Source organism: Trachemys scripta, chromosome 6 (assembly GCF_013100865.1).
Source record: "Trachemys scripta elegans isolate TJP31775 chromosome 6, CAS_Tse_1.0, whole genome shotgun sequence".
In the NCBI taxonomy this organism is placed as follows: domain Eukaryota; kingdom Metazoa; phylum Chordata; order Testudines; family Emydidae; genus Trachemys; species Trachemys scripta.
In genome coordinates this window covers 85,909,381-85,925,162 of record NC_048303.1, presented here as the reverse complement: position 1 = coordinate 85,925,162, position 15,782 = coordinate 85,909,381, and the positions used below count along the sequence as shown (strand labels likewise).

The following is a 15,782-nucleotide window of genomic DNA, read 5'->3' as shown; positions in this document are numbered from 1 at the left end:
TTTAAAAGTATCAGAGGGGTAGCCATGTTAGTCTGAATCTGTAAAAAGCAACAGAGGGTCCTGTGGCACCTTTAAGACTAACAGAAGTATTGGGAGCATAAGCTTTCGTGGGTAAGAACCTCACTTCTTCAGATGCAAGTCTTGCATCTGAAGAAGTGAGGTTCTTACCCACGAAAGCTTATGCTCCCAATACTTCTGTTAGTCTTAAAGGTGCCACAGGACCCTCTGTTGCTTTTTACAGATTCAGACTAACATGGCTACCCCTCTGATACTTACCACCATACCAGAGTTTGATGTGGATTCCCTGACTGAACCACAAACCCTGGATGTGGGTGATGCAGTGAGCCCAGCAAACCAGAGTGGTAAAGCTCCAAACCACCTCTATGTAGAGCTGGAGGATGAAACCGAACCACAGGGGGACACTGCGATGTTTGTATAACTTTCTTCTGGCTCGTGGGCTTTTACTTCCCGCCACCCCATCCCATACTCAGTACTGTACAAACTCTCCATTCCTTTTGACACCATTATGAAAACACAAACACTACAAACTTGCTATGTTCCGGCCTACATCTCTCATACAGTAGTGCTTATTCATCTTTCTCCCTCCACCTGGTCAACTCCTGCACCCTTCACAAAAATGGTGACACTGCATAGCTTAACATGGAAGGTATTTATTTTAAGTTACCTTTTTTCTTATTCCTCCTCCTCCCCCCATACCATATTAGTAGCAGAAGGAAGAGGGAAAACAGCATGCAATAGGACATTGGATATGGAAAGGCAAAGAAGTTCCGGGAGCACGTGGCCTTCTAAGTTTGCACAGGAGTATGATTGCTCAATACAATTTTTAATACTAACAAAGTTCACCACTGTTGTAAGCAGGTGCAACGCTATTGACATAAAAAGACTTATGGGTGAATTTTGCTCACAGTGTTGCTATTTCACGGCAAATCAGAAAACCAATATTCAAGAACATATTTGTTGAGTGGCCAAATAAAACAGAGATTACCTTAAAGAAATCTCTGAATGATTAGTTAAATATGCAGAGGAATAGCTACCGGAGAGGGAAGGAAAATAGAATATATTTCACCTTTACATTTACTGATATTCAAACTAGTACTGACCCTTATTGCCTGGAGGATCCCTATCAGAATGGGGTAAGACTAACACCCAACATACAACTGGTGTAAACGAGATGAGGATAAGGCCCATAGCATTATTCCCTTACTTAAGGCCTCTAAAATAACATGACCAAACAACATGATCCAAGGACAAAGTGATAGACAACTTTAAATGTCATTTTGTAGATTTCTACCATATTCATTAACATTTGGGTATTAATATTTTATGAGTTTTACATTATATTTTATGAGTACTGTATATAACATTTATCGATTATTCTCTTCGTACACAATTTTTTGCATTAGGCTTGAGGGGCTCAGGTTATTACAAAGATTTGACTAAAGAGTCTTTTACAACCATATGAGCTTCCTAATAGTCAAATATTTACAATTTGAGTCTAGATGTACTACAGAATTAGATAATATATTTATCTTTTCTTAATCTGCTTCTAAGAAGGAAAAGAAACCTGCTCAACACGAGTGACTGAACTAAACCAAAAAATCAGGTTATGAATCTGATACATGTTATAATCTTTCACCAAAAAAAAGGCAGCCAATCAATAGTGTCAGTACTGAGCAGTGTGCTTCAAGATCACATGTCAAAAATATTTATAAAAGGATATTTAAAAACTAACCAAGTTAATGCAAGTGTACTGCATTTTCTTTTCTAAGTCAGAATAATTTGATTGTACCTTGGATACCCTCTCAAAATATCCAAAGGGACTAGTCCATATTATTACTTAATGATGCTGAAAATTTTCAAAATTTCTAATATGAAACTGCTCGTGTAATTATGAGGAGACAAAATTATTGAGTGCAGAAGTTAACTTCTCTTTTCGTCCAATCATGTAACCCAGGGAAATAGAAATGTTTTCAGATAAAAACACCATATGCCAAGGGTCAGTTTGGCTCATGTTCCATGGACCATTTTAAAAATGGAGAATTTGGCATAGCAAACAACAGGGTAACAGTAAAATTAAACAGGACTACTGCAATGCACAATCCCACATGAAATTACTGCTATTTGATTTTGTAGAAGGCATAATAGAAAGATTTTCAGCACGAATCTGTGAAAGCGTGTAGGTGTGCTGCGTGGGGTACACATATATATGCCCCCCTGAAACTTCCCCTGATTGGGGCAGCAATAGAATTGCTTTAACAGATGGGACAAAGAGAAGCCAACACACATATCACGTTCCCTTTTTAATAAGGCTTCAGGATAGGAATTATTACCACAAACAGTTCATCACGATCTCGGTTCAGTGCTCCCAAATTTAACATCCATACTTAAGTCTCTGAATCAGGTTAGGCTGGTCTCCTGATGCCAGAAAGAGAAACCGCTACTCTCTGTAACCTGCCTTGCTTCTACTCCCCTCTCTCCTCAGTTTCCCATTCCTGTGTTTAAATAGTTCAGTCCCAGGGTGGGGCACTGCCTGCTGGATTATTCCCAAACTGTAGGCTCCAGCCTGTCCCTTAAAGGGGTAGTACTTTCTTTCACATCTCCAAAATAAGGATGTGTTTGTACTTCCATTAAGAAACTGATTTATAAGAATGAAAAATTGTGGGTATTTATGCTGAAGTTTATTTATTGCTTTTTTCTAATGTTCAGGTGACCAACACTAAATGGCTCAGACCAATTAACAATGAAAGCTGAGTAAATACAGTCTGTAAATATGCATATTTAATGTAGGTGAAAAGTATTTAATATACACATTTATAAATGCCGAAACATATAGGACTAGTAATAGAGACAACAGTGGGGTATTAAAGACAACATCATTTTCCTCTCTCCACATTGTGGTTTCTCACTAACTGAACTAAAATAAAGCATATTGATAGGTATATATCTCAGATGCATGCAATACGAACTGAACCTTTCCCCAAGGGAGGTATGAAGAACAATTGTGGCCATTGTGAAAAGCTGTGAATAAGCAATGGGGAAATGCATTCCACATCCAATATACAAAGCTGTTGTAAGTATTCTTTTTAAAACTACTTAGTGTTCCTATTTTGAATTTTAAAATTGATTATTTAAATTCAAACACAACAAAAAATTAGAACATGCATTAACTGTTTATCCAAACACTGGTTAGAGCATATATAACTGATATTTTTCCCCGTTATTGTTTAAACAGAAAATGGTGGACCTGTGCACATCCTAAATGCTGTGAATGCTGAGTGATAACTAGAGAGGATATTAGTCTCCTTTAAAAAATTGTTTAATGGATTCAAAGGGGCCCTTTTGAAATTCTGATTCCTTATCTGTCTTCATTGAGACTTCATGTAAGCTTCCTGTTCTCTTCAGTCTATTTCTGTCTGAATTGCCATAAGTGATTTGCCAAATCTAGATTAATCCTTGAAAATTTGAACAGTTCTAACAGGAAAGACTGAGAATGGAAGAGAGACGGGCTCTACAGTCTGATGGTTAGGGCACTCACAGTGGATGTGGGAGATCTGGGTTCAAGTTCCTGCTCTGATTCAGGCACAGCAGAGAGACTCATATCTCCTGCATCCCAGCTGAGTGCCATAACCGCTGGGTACTGGTTATAATGGTCTCTTGTCCCCACCCCCAAAATTCCACTATGAAACCCAAAAAAGTTTAGATGATACTTCCTACAAAAGGAAAACATTTCCCAGTTTGACTATGGAGCACTTTCCAACCAAAAAATTGTTGAAAAATTCCCAACCAGCTCTACTGCCTTCATCTCAGGTGGATCCTCATGCAGCCAGCTGCCTGAACAGCCATCTACCCCTAGCAACCAGTGACTCTCCTGCTAATACCCAGGAGACAACCTCAACAATCCCTCCTCCCAACTCCAGCCACCCTGGGGCATCAGGTGTATGTATTAAGATGGAGAAGTCTTTTGTGCTGACCTCAAAGGGGTCCCTATATAGAGTCTGCCTCTCCTCAGAGAAGGCATGGTGCTTTTTCTCTGCCAGACACTAGGGTAGGGCAAAGCTCCTAACACCCCTAAGCCACAACAGGGCACGGATGTTGACAGCATCTGACCCATTTTAAGTAGATTTCATCCCAGCTGACCCTGTTCAAGAGCTAGGGGTAGCCCCGATGTTGTCAGCCTGCTCAGCAGGCCACCCTGCAAGCTGCTATCCTGCAGGTCCTTGGGGAAGTGGAGGGAGAAGGATCTCAGTTGCAGATGGGCTCTATTGAGCTTGATCTCACAATTCTTTTCCAAAAATCTTCTGTGTTATACTATCTGCCATCATGGCAATACAAATTTGATATGCAACTAATCCAGTGCATAATTAACTCCTGAAAGTTATTCATCCATTGTCACACAGACAGTAGGACAATGAAATAAAAGGCAATACATCTAGTAAAGAACTGCAGCAATAGATTGGCCTTGCATGTTGCCTGAGAGTCTGTTCTGGTAAAAGCTATCTACAGCCCAAAGATTTGTTCTCTCCCAGGCCCATGGAACTCTCCCTATTTCCCCCACACATCATGGGCCCTGCAAAAACAAACATAAATAGATAAAAATCCCCCCTCTCTCACATCAGATACTTTTGGTTTTCAATCAGGTTTTTGTTGAAATGCTGATCATTCATGGAACAGCCTGAAATATGAGTTAGCTAACCATATTGCACGTAACTGCCAAAATTGAGAGCTTGGAATTTCTGTGCAAGAGAGCATTTCTTCTGAGAGCTTTCCCCATTTGTAAAGCCATTACTCTTCTCAGTCAAAGCACTTTAAAATGCATGGGTATGAAAGAAGAAAGGGAGTAATGTACTAATTTATAAGCTCTCCCATAAAGGACTAAGTGTTCTTTTATGCACATCATTCCCTCCTAGGAACAAGGAAACTGAACTGGACTCCGTTTCTTCCTCCTTCACCATAGAAGGCAGGGTTGCCCTCCAGCCCCACAATGGCAGGGAGTTTAGTCCACAGAACCATTGTACACTGGATTTCCACTGGAGGCCAAGGTCAATATTGCAGAGCAGCACACTTCTGTAGCAACCATGCTTCCATCGGCTTTCCCTCTCCAAGAGGGTTTCCAGTCTGCATTGCGGGAACCCATGTCAGCTTAGTCAGTGTGATCTTGTGCTAAGATCACCAACATGGTGGCAGGGAGAGAGGGAGAAGGTGGGATCATGGGGCCATGGAAATCATCCCCCTCATCCGAAGCGGCAGAGACTGAACACGTGTCACATCACAAACGGTTTCCATGGGCGAGTTGGAAGGTGTAACAGGCTAGTGCGCACACACTTTCCAGTGCTAGTATGCAGGAACGTGCTACTCTCTGTTCACAAAAGTAGAGGATAGCAGAGAGCCCAGTGTGTTAATGTTCACATAACTTGGGCTACAATGCTGGCCTTGTAGTTTTAACATCAGACCCTAGGGAGTATTCCATTACTGAATGTTAAAGGCCTGCATTTTAGAAGGGACCATTTAAAGGAAAGCATTTTGGAAACAGAGGTCTAACAATCTTCCCACAGTTCAGAGGAAATCTACCAAAGGGAAGGAACTGTAAAATGCAAAAGTTCACATTACTTCAAAATATCATAAGCGCTGATGTCTATGCATTAGGCAGAGTGTAATGTCATTTTACTGGTGACATTATTTGACTGTGCTTCTTGAGGAGCACAAATGGAACATGAATAGATGCCAAAAATAGAGAGGGAGGTGCTGTACCTAGCATTACAGAGCTGTACGTTCAGAGATGCAAACAGAGGTATCTTCACTGTGGAAAGTAAGGGCAAATGGGTCCCACAGGACCCAGCACTAGCCACAGCCATCACTACTAGACAGGAAATCTGGCAACAACCCAACCACAAGAAAGTGCTCACTGGGATTCTGTCTACATTAACATCTGAAATAGTGTTAACCACTTTCTGGAGCATTGTGTTTAAAACATCCAAGGATTAATTTCAAACTGGAGCAAATTTTTTAAATAAGATATATAAAAGTACATAATAAATCTGGTCTGTCAAGCCTTTTCAAGGAAAACAAATCTTAACATGGTTTTTAAAAAGTACATTGGGGTGTAACAGGAAGCCAACACTATTTAGATTCTTAAATCGCCTCCCTCACCATAGTGTCTCAATGCCCGCTGCTGATTTTTGTTTGTAAGTGTTGCATCTCATAACTTACGATGTATTTTTCCATCCAAAGGTTTCAATAGCAAACTATGGTCCAGAATAAGGTGCCATACAATTTCAAGTGGAGCACAAGTCTATCTTAACACAGCTCCTATACTTTCCTGTTTAATCAGCTACCTCCAGTTTGCTGAGATCCCTGGTGGTCCCTGAAGGCCACAACTCAGAATATCGGTCAGAAGGCACTCCATAACAGGAAAAATAACCCCAAAATGATTCCCATCAGCAGAAGTCATCCAGCAGCAATGTGGGGAAATTACTACTGGATCAGAGATGGTTTCCAAAAGAAGAAATCTTTGAGGAACAAACATCTCCCTAGTGAACTTTAGTAACAAAGGCTGAGAAAAGCTATATTTGAATGATGTCACAATATGATTTTAAAGTAGATGTGTTTCATTTTTCATATAAAGAATTTTCCGTCTGTTAAAGCAGAATTGCCAGCCCCAAGCATTCAAAATTCACAGATTCTAGTTCTTCTGCAAAAGTATCTGAATACTTCTGAGCTTTTTTGCTAATCATATTAGGTTTGGGGAGGGGTGCACAATGTGCAAGATCTTCACATACGTACAATAACCATTACCACCTATGTAAGCACAAGGGAATACAAACATCCTTGTAATTTTTGCTGCTATTTTTAATTTTAGAAGTTCGTGTAAAGGCCATAAGGCCAAATATAGCAACTATAATGGTACTAAGTTATTGTCAGTTCTAGGGAAAATCATCACTTCTATCTTAATGTCTTGAATCAGCAATGCACATTGTGGTAAAGGCTGGGATTCAGTGTAGCTAGACCTGGTCATTCCACTGTCAACCAGATTTTTATCTTGAGGCAGCTGTTGAGAAGATGGCTTAATTTAATAAGCATGCACAGCGTTTTTGAGAGACTTCCATCAGGCCTTTGATTCAGTGCATCTACAAGTTTGTGGAATCTAATAGGCAACTCTGCGTCCCTGCAAAGACAGCATCATTGCCGTCTTGTGGATAAGGGAGAAGCTGTGGATGTGGTATACCTAGACTTTAGTAAGGCATTTGATATGGTCTCGCATGATATTCTTATCGATAAACTAGGCAAATACAAATTAGATGGGGCTACTATAAAGTGGGTGCATAACTGGCTGGATAACCGTACTCAGAGAGTTGTTATTAATGGTTCCCAATCCTGCAGGAAAGGCATAACGAGTGAGGTTCCTCAGGGGTCTGTTTTGGGACCGGCTCTGTTCAATATCTTCATTAACAACTTAGATATTGGCATAGAAAGTATGCTTATTAAGTTTGCGGATGATACCAAACTGGGAGGGATTGCAACTGCTTTGGAGGACAGGGTCATAATTCAAAATGATCTGGACAAATTGGAGAAATGGTCTGAGTTAAACAGGATGAAGTTTAACAAAGACAAATGCAAAGTGCTCCACTCAGGAAGAAAAAATCAGTTTCACACATACAGAATGGGAAGAGACTGTCTAGGAAGGAGTACGGCAGAAAGGGATCTAGGGGTTATAGTGGACCACAAGCTAAATATGAGTCAACAGTGTGATGCTGTTGCAAAAAAAGCAAACATGATTCTGGGATGTAGTAACAGGTGTGTTGTGAGCAAGACACAAGAAGTCATTCTTCCGCTCTACTCTGCTCTGGTTGGGCCGCAGCTGGAGTAGTGTGTCCAGTTCTGGGCACCGCATTTCAAGAAAGATGTGGAGAAATTGGAAAGGGTCCAGAGAAGAGCAACAAGAATGATTAAAGGTCTAGAGAACATGACCTATGAAGGAAGGCTGAAAGAATTGGGTTTGTTTAGTTTGGAAAAGAGAAGACTGAGAGGGGACATGATAGCAGTTTTCAGGTATCTAAAAGGGTGTCATAAAGAGGAGAGAGAAAACTTGTTCACCTTAGCCTTTAAGGATAGAACAAGAAGCAATGGGCTTAAACTGCAGCAAGGGAGGTCTAGGTTGGACATTAGGAAAAAGTTCCTAACTGTCAGGGTGGTTAAACACTGGAATAAACTGCCTAGGGAAGTTGTAGAATCTCCATCTCTGGAGATATTTAAGAGTAGGTTAGATAAATGTCTATCAAGGATGGTCTAGACAGTATTTGGTCCTGCCATGCGGGCAGGGGACTGGACTCGATGACCTCTCGAGGTCCCTTCCAGTCCTAGAATCTATGAATCTATGAATTGACAGAAGAGCTCTATAATGGAATGCAAAGCATTGTTCAAATTAATGGTAGATACAGAGAATGGTTTCCTATTTCCACGGGAGTTTGTTCAGCAAGGCTGCATCCTGTCACCATCATTGTTCAATATCGGCATTGACTGATTGGTGGATAAGCTTCAGGAGGCAGTTGTCAGTGGCAGGTAGCTGAGCGCCATTCTACTTTGAGATCTTGAATGTGCTGATGACATCATCTTGTTGGCTCAATCTGGCATATGGCTGCAGCTGAAGGCCAGTCTGGTCAGGCAAGAGCAGCGCACATCAGTCTGACTTTTTATTCAGTTAAAACAAAGTCCCTGGACATTACCATCAAGCAGCCGTTAGCTCGAGATTACAACCCGGATGAGATGTCGAGCATGTGACAACTGTCAAATATTTGGGCAAAGTCAAAGACAACTTTGGAAGTTGTGAACACTCCTATAACAGCAGATGCTACCATGTTTCCATCCCTGCAGCGGCATCTGTCGGGATATCATGACATCAAGCTTCCCAAGAAGCTGCAGAAAACCAGTTACACAAAGGCTGTTGCATGTGAAAAGAAGGTCCTGAGGAAGACTGAAGACCACTGCATTGATGTTTTCAGTTCTTGTCATATTCATCAGATGCTCCATAGCAAGTGGCAGGACAAGATCAGAAATGAGGATATTCAAAGCTTAACCCAGCAACCACCTCCATCAGCACCAGCTGGATTTCACCAGCTTTCTTGGTATGGGTATATTATTAGAATGGAAGACCAATGAATTCTAAAGCACGTTTACCAAGGAAAGCCCCTACATGGCCGGTGATCATCACATGGGGACCAAAAGCTTCGGTGGCATGCTAAGATTGGCAGTGATGGACATAAACTGAATATCCAGCCAGACTACCTTAAGAACCAAGCCAGAGATTGATCCAGGTGGTGTTCAGCCTGGAAAGAGACCATGACCCTTTGGAATTTACCATCATGATGAACAATATACACAGAGGTTTTTTGACACAGAAAGGACCAGCATAGGATCACGAGGCCAAGTTAAGTTATTTTTATCACTGACTTCAAAACAGGAGCAGAGTTTGGTCAATGCTAAGGACTTCTGAAAATCCCACCTGTAACTTCTAAAGTGCTATTTAGCAACAGCATCATGTGCTATACTTGTTATATTATAACTGCATGTAACGCATCCATGAGACACCAGATTTTGGTGTATTGCCCATTTTGTCACCTATGAAGGATTATTTTCTCCATTAAAAATTATTCATCATTTATGTTACAACTCTGAATACCTTCTCATCCTGGTGCACTTTATTGACATTTTCCATCTGAAAACCGTGGAGGGACTGGATTTTATCAATCTGCTCACGCTGCTTCTCTAGTTCTCCTTGGAATTCGTTCTTTTTGAGTTCAACAGCCCCTCTCTCTGCTGCCGCCCTGCGGACTTTCCTTTCTAGTTCCATAATCCGACTCTGAAAGGAGGCAGATAAACAAGAGATAAATATAGATGGTTCCTATAAGTTAGTGTTACAAGGAGTATTTCTTTGTATGATCTGACTTCAAACTTTCTGTGAAGAGAAAATCTGATTCACCTGTTATGGATTTTCAGTCTACCACCTTCATGTTCACTGGCTACTTTTTATATTGCATTTATGGAGTGCCCCTCATCTCAAAGTTGTTGCCTAATCCATAGAGTGGTTATTGATTTTTAAGAATTTCCAATTTGTCACTGATTAGATTTGAGGGTTTAAAAGGCTTTGGTCCCAGAATCAGGCACAGCAGAATTAAGTTCTATGTCTGTTTGGGAATCAGAGTGTGCACAATGACAACACTCACACTGAGGGCAAAGCAAAGCTTTAAATATTTGTATTAGTATAATTAATAAAAACAAATGTTTCAACCCAAATAAAAATGCTTAAGCTAGGGTCTTACAGAATATAGGTCTGTAGGTTTCTTGCATTGCCACTACATAAAATACCTTTAAGATAGCTCTATGGCCTACAAAGAGTCTACAAAATAATATGCCATTTCTAGTAAGAGGCCACTTCATCCACTAGTGAAAACCAGTAGCTGTTTAACCACACACAGCAACCTTATGGAACAGTTTAGGGCAGGGAGCAAATACCACATATACCTTATAACTAAACCTGCATGAAAAGTGTCAGTAGAGATTGAAATATACAAGTTGGTTGGACACCAGAGTTAAAACCCCCACCCTCACAAAAAGTGCCCTAGGGTCTTTAGTAATTAAGTGGTCAGAACGTGTTTAGGTCTCAGAGGAAAGACACCACCACTCAGATCACCAATAGATATTTCTTGAAGAGCTACCCAACCTCTGACCCCCCATGCAAGTACTGCCCCAGCCTGACTTTCTTATTGTGTGTGAATAGGTACGACCACAGCAGGTAGTGTATGGCTGAAGGGCAAAGATACATATTTGTGAAGAACCCAACTTTCTGGATCGCTTCAAGACCATACTGAGAACCAGTGGAAGATTCAACAAAAGAAATATCACCATCATATATAGAGAAAATGCCAAGGAATTAAGTCTGGGGATTTTTGGTTTGTTTTTTAAGAATTGATTCAATTTTTGCAGGACACTCTGGAGGTATCTCATATGTTCTGTTGCTTGTTCTCTAAGAGTCATTTATATACTTCCTTCTAAGTTGTGTAACTGCTAGAATCAGTAGAGATTTTGGAGAGGAGGGTGTACAAATTTCAACAGCATTTGTCAAGCATATTAAAACATCTACAGCCTCAGACTGAAGCTTATACTCAGTCTGGAATCTAACAGGATGTATCAAAATAATCTTATCTACTGAGTCTTCAAGAGCAGAAGCCTTGTTACTCCACAGTATGCCCTGCTAGACAGAGCCACGTTTAAAGAAGCCACTTGCCTACCCTTTAGAGCTGGGGTTAAGCTCCTACACTGCAATTACCATAGGAGATGAGAGAATGGAAAAACAGAGAAAAATGCTCATGATTAAACCGCAGGAGCAGAGAAAACTCATTCCATCTTAGTCAGCATGGCTTTAAAGTCCTGCCAAGAAACTGTGAGAGTAAATAGAAAGTGTTTTGAAATGTAATGGTAAAGACTCTAAGTGCAGCCCAACCCATAAGATCTGAATGGTGCTTCTTTCAAACTGTTGCCAAGGCACTGGGTTGGTTTAATGGAAATAAAGAACTTTACATTTCCTTTGGGGAAAGGCACTGCACAATGTAGGCAATCAATAATGGCAAACTCACCTCTATGTTACTGAATCAAGTGTGATCCAGGATGGTAATGACTTTTGATTCACTATCTGTCATCAGTTTTGTGGCCTGTGTCATGACTTAATGGTCTCAACCTAGGTCTTAATGGATAGGTAACAACTACCACAGAGAGGCCAGGGACTAAAGAAGCTTAACTAACCCCATAAGATATGAAATTCTGTCCTCAGAGAAGGGCTAAGACACACTGGAAAAGCAGTGGTGAAAATTTTATCCTGACATTAAGTCATGACACAGTATGGTACCAGTTCTGCAGGAAAAGAGGATTTGGTTTCTAGGGCTGTCAATCCAGTTAAAATTCAGTAAACTCTGAAGATCTAGCATCTGTTCCATAGACAAGGTTGTGATGAGTTTTCTGTTACAAACCCAGTTTGACAATTCCTCCCCACAACTTCACCAGAAATGAACCAATCCACCCAGCATAGTTCTGGTGTGCTGTTCCACCAGGGGAGACATTTTTAGAAGAAAGTGTGGGGTTAATTGTGACAGATATTGTAATTACATATAGTATCTTGGGGAAACATCTTTTATTAAATTTATGTATCATTGTGGGCCAGGGTTTGTATATATGATTGTGTTCTACTCCACGGGAAGGGTTACCATGGTTCCTACAAGAACTAAAACAGTGGGGGTGATCACAGTGAATCACTCTCATTATAAATATCTCCAGAGAGGTGCTACCCAACCCCGACCGCCCCAGGGAAGTTTGCATATACTGGTTCAAACTGAGTTTCCAGAGAGTAGGAAAACAAAGAAAAGGGTTTTGGCTTAAAAAGGCTGCATTTAAACTGTCTCAAGACCTTCTGTCTAAGGACCTCAACCTTGAAGAAGGGTTGGAAAGACTTTGGTCTACTAGGGTCCCATAAGTCTGATGGGTGATCTCTGCTTTTAGCATGTGTACAGGAACTTTTGTGGGATTTTTTGTGCATTTTCTCTGTAATGCTTTCACCTTATGAATTCATGTGTTTGCTTAAAAAGAGTTGTGTGATAACTGATAACTGCTGGCAATACACTGTTCAGAGCCCTCAGAGAGAAAGCAAAGCACAGGCAATGGCCTTCAGGCACAGTGGCTTGCTAAGGGTATCATAGTGTACAGTAAGTGGCTGTGCAACTTTGAAACACTCCTGGTCAGAAGGGAGTGGGACAGGGTGCTTACCTAGACACAGGTGATGGCTGGAGATCTGAGACCTGATTGGGAACTCCTGGAGTGGAGCATAGAATGGGGGATATAAGTGCAGTTATCCTGCAACTGTGACAGTAATCAGATAAGGTGTTAATGGAAAAATAACAGGGATATTTCACTTCAACGTTAAAAAGGAAGAATGTCATAACTCAAGAGCAGCTTGGCTTAGAAACATCAATCTTGCAATTCGATTCATGTGGCCAGACTCCCTGCAGAACCATACCTTGCTGAGGACTTGTGTCTTTGGCTGTTTTGTTGAGACGATGAATGTTAGCTAGTTTAAGAACGAACATTCATCGTCTCAACAAAACAGCCAAAGACACAAGTCCTCAGCAAGGTCTATAAAGCAAATTAAGATTACACACGTGGAGCCCCATTGAATCTCAGTTAGATTGTAAGGTCTGATGAGATTATAAAAAGCCCCAGCTCAGTTAACAAGGACCACAAGGGCCCCAAGCATTCATTCATTCTGTCTTGTATAACTGCAGTAATTTGTTCTGCACCGCATTTCCATACATCAAGATTAGATAAATTTGAGAAATCTAATGTAGGTGTCGCAGTCAAAATCTTCCTTAAGAAAACATCATTGCCTTGAAAACAGTCAAAGTGTCATTTTTAAACACCCCTCTGAAAAAGTAAAAAGAGGTTTTCTTATGTCTGATAGAAATAAAAATCTGGGAAAGTTACTTTGCATTTTAGCTTGCCTGATACCAACTGCTGCTTGCCTCTTTATATAACTCTATAATGTCCTAAGCAGCAAGGGCAGCCATAAGCCCAAATACAGGAGCAGGCTAGGAAAATTTTGGGAGACAAAAAAATTGGCAGTAGCTGATAAAGAGCAAAAATGTGGTGTTTCAGTGGTGATGTACTGAAAAAACAAAAACTCAACCAAAAACCAAACTTGAATATTTAATAACAAGGGAAGTTTATCATGGAGCTATAATAGCAGTATAAAGCTGCAAAATTGAATGGATAGGACTGGCTAGTGCTAGTGCAATGCCTTTCACAGATACTTCTCTTCACCCCTTTGCTGGGATACTATTAGGAGTGGAGATTCACAAAGTTTTGCCCTGTTTTGGTTTGTTTTCATACAGTCCAAAAGAATAAATGCCTTTAGCAGCCATATCTATTTGAATCTACAGGAAGGAGTACAAGAATACTACCTGTAGATCAACATTGCGAGAACTTGCAATCCAGTAATTGAAACCCAAAACGATCATACAAGCCACAAGCGCAGCTATTAGAAGAGGTGGAGATTTCATCCCTCGACGGCTGTTTCCTAGCCCGACCATTTCAAAAGACTGTGGAAATCTGTAAATTAAAATAAAGAAGTCACATTACATACTTCTTTGCTAGGACAATTTCATGAATATATCAGATTTTCACTGGAACTAAGAAGAGCTGTGGTTCTAGTTAGTTAGGTAAATAAGAATTGGAGTATACCCAGCAAGGAAAGCATTATCCCCTGGATTTGTAACCTGAAGATCACAAGGCCATACTGTGCCATTAGTTTTTATGGCAAATTTCACTGGATTTCAGTGTGGAGTACTGCATAAAAGCCTGATGAGATAATAAAGAGCCACAATAACTGTCATACTGGAACAAGCCATTGTCTACCTAGTCCGTTAACCTCTCTCTGGCAGTGGCTAATGTTGGATGCTAACTGGGCAATGCTACTCCATTGGCAGAAGGAGGAAAGGGGTAGATTTTTTTTGGTATCTCATCCCAGTTGGTGATCAGTTTAGTCCCCAATGCAGTAGGCTAACTTAGGTCTTCATTTTAAAAATTGTCCAAGCTAGTATAATTTCAGATTCTTTTCTTGGTGACATTGACTACTCCAGCTCCTTTCATCAGGAGAGAATATAGAATAATGTTTCTTCCTGATATTATGCTCTTCTCCTGTGCTTGCAAAATGACAGATTTAAAGCTTCCTTTTTTGCAAGTTGTAGATTCTGGTGGCACAGGTTTGGCATTTGCATAAAGGGCAGGGAATGGTGCTACACTATGTGCTATGTATTATTTGCAGGCATGAGGAGAAAGCATAACAATGACAGAATTTAAACATCTTGCCTAGGTCAGATGTGAAGAGCTGTCTTAGGATACCTCTTAGTATATGAAAACCTCATTTGAGAATTTTGAAAAACATGCTTGGTTTAGTGACTTTAAAGAATGCTTTTTTAAAAAGTGTTGTGTAGAAGTTTTAGTACTCAGAATTAGCCTTGTGTTTTTTAATTTAGTAATTATTAAATCCATTGAAAATTTTTAAATAGTTGCGTTTTTATTCCACTGGAATACACAGCCATCACAAATAGACAAATTACTAATGTCATGGGGAAGTTAATATACACATACTGATCCACTATCATGACTGAAAGAATGTGTTGATCAGTAAATTAGTTCCTTAGTTCTAGTAATGTGTGTGTGATTATTTGACAGATGTACATTATATACCAGAAAGGCATGACTTTTCATTTGAAAAAAGATTAAACTGCTCTAAATGGGGCTATTCATGACATATTAGAGCTGCTCCTTTGCGTGCATTCCTCATACCTCATATCTTATTTTAAAAGACCGAAACAACAAAATAAGTGAATGAAACATTGTATTTTCACTTAAATACACAGAAACAAAGAACACAAAAGTTGACCCTGAAGAAAAAGACAATTGTTTTAGTATTGCAGCTAAATAAATATTTTACTAATGTATCTTTTCCCCACCCCCCAGAAGACACCTGCATTCTCTAAATTAAAACCAAAGTTTTACTGATACTGGAAGTTGCCTACTGGAAAGTTTTATAAATGTTTTGGGGCCAATCCATTGTTGAACTACACAACTTTGAATAAATAAATAGAACCCACTTTACAGTTCTGAAAGTTCTGTCTTTCTTATGCATTCAGGTTGGACAGAAGATGCACTTCCTTTGCTTT

General features: G+C 40.1%; 1 protein-coding gene across 1 annotated transcript in view; it reads right to left on the bottom strand.

The window, feature by feature from the left end:
• The window catches only part of GOLM1 (golgi membrane protein 1), a gene marked incomplete in the record, with an annotated part of 57,975 nt that overhangs the window by 33,740 nt on the left and 8,453 nt on the right, over positions 1-15,782 (bottom strand). Inside the window, 2 exon segments of the mRNA XM_034773096.1 lie at positions 9,695-9,874; positions 14,019-14,166. Coding sequence (XP_034628987.1) covers positions 9,695-9,874; positions 14,019-14,147 — 309 coding nt within the window.